We start from the raw sequence: 9,762 nt of genomic DNA on the forward strand, positions 1-9,762 counted from the left end.
AGGGTCTTGCTGAGTCACCCAGGCAGGCGTGCCGTGGTGTGACCTCAGCTCAAAGCAGCCTCGGCCTCTCAGAGTCAAGCGATCCTTCCACCTCAGCCACACACCACCACGCTTGGATAATTTTTGTTTTTTTGCTTTTTTGTAAAGATAGTTTCTCACTTCATTACCCAGGTCTGTCTTAAAATCCTGGACTCAAGTGATCTGCCCCCCTTGGCCTCCAAAAGTGCTGAGATTACAAGCATGAGCACCTGCACCCGGCCTGTTGTTGCTGTTTTGAGATGGAGCTTTGCTCTTGTCGCCCAGGCGGGAGTGCAATGGCGTGATCTCGATGCACTGCAGTCTTGATCTCCTAGGTTTAAGTGATTCTCCTGAGTAGCTGGGATTACAGGTATGGGCCACTATGCCCAGCTAATTTTGTATTTTTAGTAAAGACGAGGTCTCTCTTTGTTGGTCAGGCTGGTCTTGAACTCCCAACCTCAGGTGATCTGCCCACCTTGGCCTCCCAAAGTGCTGGGATTATAGGCGTGAGGCACCGTGCCTGGACTGTTGTTGTTTTTAATTAATAGCCATCCTAATGGGTGTGAGGATGGTTTTGATCTGCATTTCCCTAATTTCTGGTGATGCTGAGCAATTGCTCATCTGTGTATCTTCTTTGGAGATATATTTCTTTGGGGAATATACATATATATATACACACACACACACACACACATATATATATATACATATATATATATAGCATATATATGGTGAAATATCCATTTAAGTCGAAAGAGAATCATTTGAACTATTGTAACTATTTTTGTTTTATCTTCTGCTACTTGCCTCTAAATAACATATTTATTTTGCCATTTCTAGATTTTCTGTTTGATAAGTAGGGATTATCGCCCATCTCTCCTCCCCAAGTCCTGCTGGCATAGTTTTATTATTATTTTTATACATAATGATATACTCCTTTATTTTTATTTTATACTCCCCCTGAGCCCCTTTCCTCTCAACTACTATCAGATGTAACTTCCAAGGCTAGTGATATTACATTTACATTCTGTTCTGTAACTGTGACTAGGTCTTCTGGACTTTATTCATAGGTTGATGTTAAGAATGAAAAAAATCAGTAAATGGTGTTTACATTTTGAGCCTGCTTTTCGAGCTCAGAAGCAGGATATTGGCAAAGGTGAGGGAATAAATAAGGGCTTTCTCATGGTAGCCAGTGGCATGAGCCAAATTACAAGGACCATAAATCATGCAAGTCATGTGCAGTACAAAGGAGATGTGATGGCTCAGGCAGAAACTCCTTCCGGGAGCCATGGGGAATTGAATTAGTTAAAGGGAAGGAAAGGGAAGGGAAGCTGGAGGGCCTGGATGGGCCATGTGCCCTGCTGCTCACTTTCCTATACTGGCCCAAGAATGCTGAGTCAACATGATCTCCCCACCATGATTCACCAACTCCCCCACCACCCATCTTGACTTTCTCCCAGCCCTCCCCCCATCCATAGAACCAGTGCCTACTAGGGTTTTGCAGAAAGAAAATAATTCCCCCTCCCAAAAAAGGTTTGCAATTCCTAACAGAGGAAAGTCTTAGCATGAAGACAAGAGAGGAAGGAGAGGATGGAGAAAAAATAACCACTGTAAACTGGCCAGCGAACAGTTCTGTGCCACCTACTCAATTCTTACCCTAACCTTCTGTGTGAAGTTGGTATTATTATCCCCATTTGACAGATAATGAGGCTGGAGAGGCTCCATGACTTGCCCAAAGCCGCAAAGAGACTAAGGGCAGGGCCTTGGCCTATGTTTCAGAGGCTGAACCTCTTTGGGACTCAGTTTCTTCATTCAAAAAATACAAAGACACATTCCAGGCATGCCTGTTCCTTGCAGGGTGCTTTTGAGGGTCAGAGAAAATGTCCTTGAAGAGCCTGGCATGTACAAGACATCCCAAAATTGGTGGCTGAGATTCCAGGGCCTGTGCGTCAGGAAAGCCCAGTGTTTTGAAAAGCCAAGGCTGGAGCTAAGTTCAAGGAGGAACTCACTTGTCTCTTGCTCTACGACTGACCCTCAAACTAGCCAGAAGAGTGGACAAACCTACAAGATCAGAACCTACCCCTCACTTCATAGGCCCAGAGAGGGGCAACAGTTTACCCGGGGTCACCCAGCAAGCTAGAGACTGAGCCTGCCAGCCAGGGCTGGGACTCCAGACTTGCGAATTCCCCAGCACTCCCTATTACCTGGTCCGCTATCAGAGACAGTCTAACTAGGAAGGCCTTGTAGGCCCAGCTTCGCATGATCTCTGTTCCTCTGTCTCTTCCTGCCCCAAGCCCACAGAAACTGAAATGTGGGGACCCTCCCTAGGAGCTGGGGCTCCAGGAGGGATTTGAGGTCACACTCAGTGGACTCCTTCTCATGACCAAAATGGAGCCAGAGGTCCCAGACAAGGGCAAAGATCCTGTCAAGGCAGGCTCCACCCCCAGCCACCCTTTCTGCCTGTAGGGTTTACTTCATCTCCTCCCATCAGGAGAGGGGAGGTTGCCCTGGCAGGGCCTTTCCCTTGTTCTTCTCCAGCTCCTTCTCTAGAGGAAGGGTCATGGCTAGGTGAGGCAATGCAGACCTGGAACAGGTATACACTGTGCTGCTCTTTGGTGCCCAGTGCCACCTTTCCTAGCCAGGATCAGAGCGGGACTATCACCTTCTCGGTCCTGCAGCTCTGCCCAGGTCTTAGTACCCTACCCGTCCCTGGGCCTCAGGAACCCTAAGGAGGGGCATAGGGTTGATTTCTATTCACACCTGGGGTAGCACAGGGAACTGTGCCACAGGTCCCAAGACAGGCAGATGGGGGATGAAATACACAGGTCCCAGTCCCTGAGGCCACCTTACAGCGCATCGCCCCCAACCCTGTGCAGAGGGTCAAGGCAGAGGTGCCCAGGACGGAGGGGAGGATGCCTCGTGTGAGATGGGGTACCAACTGGTGTCCCTTCTGAAGCTGAAATCTGGCCTCAGCTGGAACTCCGGCACAAGCAGGCCCGGTGGCGGTGGCGGCTCACCCTCGACACCCTTTGTCCCGGCTGCCTCCCCACCCCAGCGGGCCCTGTGCTCCAGTTGGCATGCCTCAAGGGCGCTTCGCTCCTGCTCCTTTGGCCTCTGGCTCGCAAGTAGCAGGGCCAGTACGTGACCCGAAAGCTAAAGTGGTAGGGGATGGACGGATCTTGACCTTGCCATCTGGCCCCACACGGATGTGCTGCTGGCTCTCCCTCTAGGAAATCAACAAACTTTTGCGCCTCTAAAGTCCAGGCCCCTGAGGATGGTCGCGAGGAAGATCTGTCTCAGGCTGCAGCTGGGGCCTTCAGATCCCGAGGAAACCAGGGCCATTCTTCGAGGGTGGGAGGGGGAGGGCCGCGGGATTCGAGGGGAAGGTGGCCCCGCGCTAAGTCTCCATCGCCGCGCCTCGCCACGCCCCACCCTCTGGGACCGAGTCCACTGCACCCCATAGGCAGAGGCCACCCTCCCCGCCTCCCCGCCGGCTCCGCGCCCGCCTCCGCGCCCGCCCCGCCTCGGCTTACTTTAAAAGTTTCCTCCGGCGGGGACGCAGGGCAAAGCGAACCACGGCTGTCTACGTCGGGATGCTGAGCCTGGGGAGACTGTGCGCCGGGAGCCCGGGGGTGTTGGGGGCCTGGGCCGCCCTCTCTCGAAGTTGGCAGGAAGCGAGGTTGCAGGGTGTCCGCTCCTTCAGGTACGGGGCCCCGGGAAGAGAGGGGGCGGGGCAGTTCTCCGGGAGAGGAATTTGGGGGTCCCGCCTAGCTTAGGAAGCCCCATCTCTGGACCTCTGCAAGGGGGTGTAGGTACCCACCCGCCCCCCGCCCCTCATCAGCACCTAGGCAATAGGAAAAGCTGGCTTGGCCTGATGGACTGGGGCTTCAGTTAGTGGCTGCGGGGACTTGGAGTTCTGGTCCAAGACTATCGATTCTCTCATTTATGAGCACAGAGGGCAAGGGGTGTGGGCTTTCAGGAGACTATTCCGATGGGGAGGAGCAAGGGCCAAGGCCTGGGCTCTGCCCCCAGGACACTGCCTCTGAGTTCTGGGCAAACTTGTCCCTTCATGGGCAAACTTGGGGGTCAGCCCCTGTCTCCCCGACCCAGGCCACCAAACTTAGCAGTCTCCTGTCTCCTTATCAGCTGCTAACATAGCTTTCATTCTTTGCTACCTACTCCTGGGCCTGTTTTCGTCTGTCCTCAGTGCGAGGGGTGGGATGGAAGCTGCAGATAGAGGATGTGAGTTCCCAGTAGCTTCACTGCCTTGCAGCAGCACAGTAAGTAAAACTGCCTCCCCGGTGTGGCCAGTCGCTGGGAGGACCCCGTGAAATTGCAAATGTGTAAGTGCATGAGTCACAGAGAGCAGGCCGTCACCGATGCCATCAGCGCTGTTAGCTTCAGCACCACCATCACCACCATCGGGAGCCCTGTGCACAGCTGAGCCTGCCCTACCACCGAGCTCGGCCAGATACTAAGTCTGTGGTCAGGACACCACTTTCAACATCAGATGGGGTGTGGACCCGGACATGGAAAAGGGAGAGGAAGCCGGTACAAAGCTGTGTGTCAGAGAACTAGATTTGTTTTTGTTTGGGAAAAGGCTAAGTGGGAAGAGTTGGAGAGACCCGCAGACTCTTTTTTGGCTGGAATCCAAGATCACACGTTTTGAACTTGCTGGTTCCTGAATGCTAGAAAGCATGGAATCACTCTGCCTAATTTGCTCAGAAAACTAAGTGGACCAAGGCTGGTCAGTAGATGGGACTGAGATGAAGACAGTGCGGTCCTCTTCCCAGTGACCCTGGGAAGTCACTCACTACTTCCCAGGGTCTCCCTAGGCAAGTTCAGCCCTCCCCGACCTCCTAGTCGCTAATCCTCTCCCCTGGACTCATGGGTGCCTTCTCAGGCTGGGAGGACTCTAAGGAAAGTTACCCCCCAAAGTGTACATGTTTTATCATACCAAATCAGGCCACAGGGGAGTCTCTCAGCCTACCCTCTCTATCTCAGGAGTCTGCCCAATACAAAACAAACAAATAAATAAATAAAAAGTCCTGGCACCTGGCAACATTTCTGACCTTTGACTTTTTTGTCTATAAACAAAACAGGTCACTTACCTACTGCAGGCCTGTGACCTCTGAGAGCACCAAGCTTCAAAGAAATTCTTATTGCTGTGTCAAGAGAAGACCCATTTAACCAGAGAGATGATTTTCCAAGTGTTTGGCCTGACTGCATGCCATTCTTTCCACTCCCTTGTGCTTGCACCCTTTTTGGCTGTGGTGGTTTTACCTGATTTCTCACCTACTTTCCCCTTCAGAAGCCTCGGGGCTCAGACCAGACATGCTGGTTCCAGCCTGTAATCTCAGCTCTTTGGAAGGAAGAGGCAGTAGGATCACCTGAGCCCAGCAGTTCAAGGCTGCATTGGGCCATGATCATGCCACTGCACTCCGGCCTGGGTGGCAGAGCAAAACCTAGATTCAAAAAATAAAAATAAAGGCTGAGTGGGTGGCTCATGCCTGTAATCCCAGCACTTTGGGAGGCCCAGGTGGTTAAATCACTTGAAGTCAGGAGACCATTTTGGCCAACATGGTGAAACCCCATCTCTACTAAAAATACAAAAATCAGTGAGGCATGGTGGCATGTGCCTGTAATCCCAGCTACTAGGGTGGCTGAGACAGGAGAATTGCTCAAACCTGGGAGGTGGAGGTTGCAGTGAGCCAAGACTGCACTACTGCACTCCAGCCTGGGTGACAGAGCTAGACTCCGTGTCAAATACAAATAAATAAGAAGAAATAAAGCCTGAGTGTGGTGGCTCATACCTGGAATCCTAGCACTTTGGGAGGTTGAGGCAGGTGAATCACTTGAGGTCAGGAGTTCAAGACCAGCCTGGCCAACATGGTGAAATACCATCTCTACTAAAAATACAAAATTAGCTGGGCATGGTGGCACATGCCTGTAATTCCAGCTACTTTGGAGGCTGAGACAGGATAATTGCTTGAACCTGGGTGGCAGAGGTTGCAGTGAGCCAAGATTGCACCATTGCACTCCAGCCTGGGCAACAAGAGCAAAACTCCATCTTAAATAAATAAAAATTAAAAATAAAATAAAAATTAAAAAAAGAAGTGTCAGGGCTGAAACCTTCAGCAAACATTCCTGAGAACAGATTCTGTATTGTGCATCTAGACTGCTGTGGATACAGAGGCCACAGAACTCAGTCCTCAGCCTGCCAGGAACTTGCAGCCTCATGGGAGGGGAAATAAATCAAGGTGAGCACTATTGGGCATTGTAAGTGCCATGGTGAGGAATGCACTTGGACTTTTGTCCTGTTTTCTCCAATCTGCTCACACACAGTCTGCTTTCCTGCTGCCCAACTCCCAGGCCTATTACTTACCAGATCGTGGTTTCGCCTGATAGAAAAGGGCAAGGACTTTGAAGTTAGACTATCCCAGATGACACAGCCCTGGCTCCTCTATCTGTTGGCTGCCTGACCTCAACGTGTTACCTAACCTCTAAGCTGGTTAGTTCATCACTCATGCAAAGCTTTCTCTTCTCAGCCTTTCCTTTGAGGCAGGGCAGGTCCCTAGAAACCCTTGACTGGTGTCTGAGTGAGAATTCTGACTGATTTGAAGATAGGAGAGAATCCCCTCCTTGGTGGCCTCTTTCTGGAACCCAATTCTTTCTCCTAGCTGGTCACCAAGGTGGTGACTTCCATCCAGCTACATGTCTAGTTCTTGGCTCTGATGGGCGTCCTCCTCTTCATTTGAGGCAGGACTCTCCAGAGTCTTTTTCTTTCTTTCTTTTCTTCTTCTTCTTNTTTTTTGTAGAGACAGTGTTTTGCCATGTTGCCCAGGCTGGCCTTGAATTCCTGAGCTCAAGTTACCTGCCTGCCTCAGCCTCCCAAAGTGCTGGGATTACAGGTGTGAGCCGCCACACCTGGTCTTGACTTTTCTTATGTATAAGTAGCGTGTTGTGAGGATTAAATGAATGAGCACATAAGAAAATGCTGAACACACAGTTTGATGCCAAGGATGTGTTCAACTCATTACATGGATCCGTGAGCAACATGTCCTAGTTGTGAGCTATTTTATAGGAATGCTCGTGTAGTGATAGCTTGGCCCATTCTTACAGCGACACCAACCAAGGCCCACAGCATAGTAACTGTCTGGAAAGTGGGAGGGAGAAGGTTCCAGCAGGGGAAACTGCCTAAGCAAAGATGGGGCTGCTGGAGATGGGTGGACAGGCCTGAGTTTATGCTGAGGTTGGGAATAAAGCTGGTCGTACATTCAACAAGCCAACATGGAGGCTGTAATTTCATTTGAGTTGGCCTTGCCATGGGAGTGTCCAATAATGAAGGGTGTGAACAATTCTGCCAGTGCCTCTCCCTTTAGAACTAAACATATTGTATTTCTAGCTTACAAATCATGCTTTGTAAACCTCAGTGGTATGCAGGTATTCCTCTATCTGGGAGGTAGTTGACAGGAAACAAATCCCAGCCCTCCCACTCCTAACTTAGTGTGGCTTTAGGCAAGTTAACCTCTGCAGACTTTAGTTTCTTTGTAAAACAGCCTGTTTGGACAAGATGTGCTCTACCTTTCTGGAAACATTCTGTGATTCCTAAAGAGGCTGGAGTCGGAGCCTGATCCTTTAACCAACAAGGCTGCAGTTTGAAGTATACAGGCTTCATACCTGTGTGAATTTCACTTGGTCCGTTACGAATTCTGAGTATGCAGCCTTCCTAACTTTCTGACATTCTGTAATTCTGTAGTCCCTGAGCAAAGAGAAACACCAAGTTTTGTTTTATACACACACACACACACACACACACACACACACACAACTTAAATACATTTTTCTTTTTTGAGATGCAGGTTTTGCTATGTTCCCAAGGCTAGGAGTCAAACTCCTGGAGTCAAACAATCCTCCTTCCCTAGCCTCCTGAGTAGCTAGGATTACAGGTGTGTGCCACCCTCCCAGCTAATTTTGTATTTTTAGTAGAGATGGGGTTTCACCATGTGGGTCAGGCTGGTCTCAAACTCCTGACCTCAAGTAATCCACCCACCTCAGTCTCTCAAAGTGTTGAGATTACAGGCGTGAGCCACCATGCCTGGCCCAGAGTCTTTTTCCCCAGAAGGAAAGAAAAAGCTGTCCTTTGCTCTCCAAAACTCCTCACCACCAATGACTTCCCCTTGTCCACATGCCTCCCTCCCCAAGGAAGGTGGATGGGTTAGTCTGGGGCTTCAGCGAACCTCCAAGGAAGGACATCTAGGAGAAACCTGGGCTGAGAAGGCTTCCTCCAGATGTCCCCTAAAGCTGGCCTGGGGCTGCCTATGAGGCAGCTGCATCCAGGGTATTGAGAACACTCAGAAGCAGGAAGGCAGAGAGATCAGTGGCTCTAAAGCCTCTCAGAATTGGGTGTGATGCTCAGAGCTAGGGATCCAGTGACTTAGTGCTGATGGTAGGAACAGAGGAGGTAGGTCCAGGCTTCGTGGACCACCCTCCTATAGGGTCCAGCCCTACAGGGTCCTGTGAGCCCCTCTCTACATTTATGGAGACAAGAAACTGGAAATAAAAGACACAAGACATCAAGAAAGAGTCTGGGCCTAGGGATCTACTGCCAACCAAAACGTGGAGTCTGGCAGTGGGCCCGAGTGCCTGGCTGCTCTGACTTTTACTGAGTACAAAGCAGGAGGTAGGGTAGGTAGGGAGAAGCATTGGTGGTCAGTGATAAGGTCAAGTAAATAATGTGCCTTGGAGATAAGCGAGGAGAAAACTTAATGTGTCAGCACTTTTCTCATACTTGCCAAAAATATCAAGGACATTAAGATTTATGTTACTATTACTAATTCTTATCTTCTAAGAAAAAGAGGAACCAGGTGCAGAAGCAGAACATGAAAGTGGACATGGAATGTGACCACTGAAGCACAGCATCACATAGAGACATTTAAGCCCCCGGATGTCTGTGGGCCTCCCTGACAGCTGTCAGGCCTACCGCAAGAGCTTGGAGAAGCGGAGTTTTCTCCTAACTCCCCCAGGAAGGAGATGTCTCAGCCATTTTGGACGTCTCCTTCTCTAGCTGCCTACCCAGCGCTGGTGCTGCCACACAGCCAAGGCGCCTTCCAGCAGCCCTGATGCGGGCGTGAATGGTACACATCTGTTTTAGTTACCCTCCTCTACCTGGAATGCTGTAGGCTGTTGCAGTCGACTGTGAAGGTTGTAAAGGTGATAAAAAGATGAATGAGCTTGTTTTCACTAACAGAGCTGTTTTCCTAGAAGGAGTCTACAGGGGAAGACCGTAGACACACTGATTCAAGGCAGAACGTTTGCAGTACCATTAAGGATGTCAGTCAAAGGAGGAGGAATCTGGTTTGTGGAAATGGGAGGAGGTGACTTCTCAAAGAGGCTGGGTTTAATCCAGACTCCTGAAAGGCTAAGTCTGCAGCTTGAAGCCTCTGTACTTCCATGAAATCTCACTGGTACTTGAATTGCCAGGTGCCGTGGCTCACTCCTGTAATCTTAGCACTTTGGGAAGCCAAGGAGGGGAGATCACCTGAGGTCAGGAGCTTGAGACCAGCCTGGCTAACATGTATTTTTTTCTATGAAAAATACAAAAAATTAGCCAGGCATGATGGCACGTGCTTATAATCCCAGCTACTTGGGAGACTGAGGCAGGAGAATTGCTTGAACCCAAGAGGCGGAGGTTGTAGTGAACCAAGATTGTGCCATTACACTCAAGCCTGTGCAACAGCTCAA

The 9,762-nt window shown here is 50.1% G+C and overlaps 1 protein-coding gene across 2 annotated transcripts in view; it reads left to right on the forward strand.

The window, feature by feature from the left end:
* Positions 1-3,482: 3,482 nt before the first annotated feature.
* ACSF2 (acyl-CoA synthetase family member 2) overlaps positions 3,483-9,762 on the forward strand; it is a 48,115-nt gene continuing 41,835 nt past the window's right edge. The window contains exon 1 of one of the 2 annotated variants that reach the window (XM_017540131.1): positions 3,483-3,721. In XM_017540131.1, the coding sequence (XP_017395620.1) occupies positions 3,612-3,721 (110 nt within the window). In that variant the 5' untranslated portion in view covers positions 3,483-3,611. Of the gene's footprint in view, positions 3,722-4,225; positions 4,299-9,762 lie in introns of those variants that run through there. The other variant, XM_017540132.2, reaches the window with a different exon arrangement.

Source organism: Cebus imitator, unplaced genomic scaffold, assembly GCF_001604975.1.
Source record: "Cebus imitator isolate Cc_AM_T3 unplaced genomic scaffold, Cebus_imitator-1.0 Scaffold123, whole genome shotgun sequence".
NCBI classification, from domain to species: Eukaryota; Metazoa; Chordata; class Mammalia; order Primates; family Cebidae; genus Cebus; species Cebus imitator.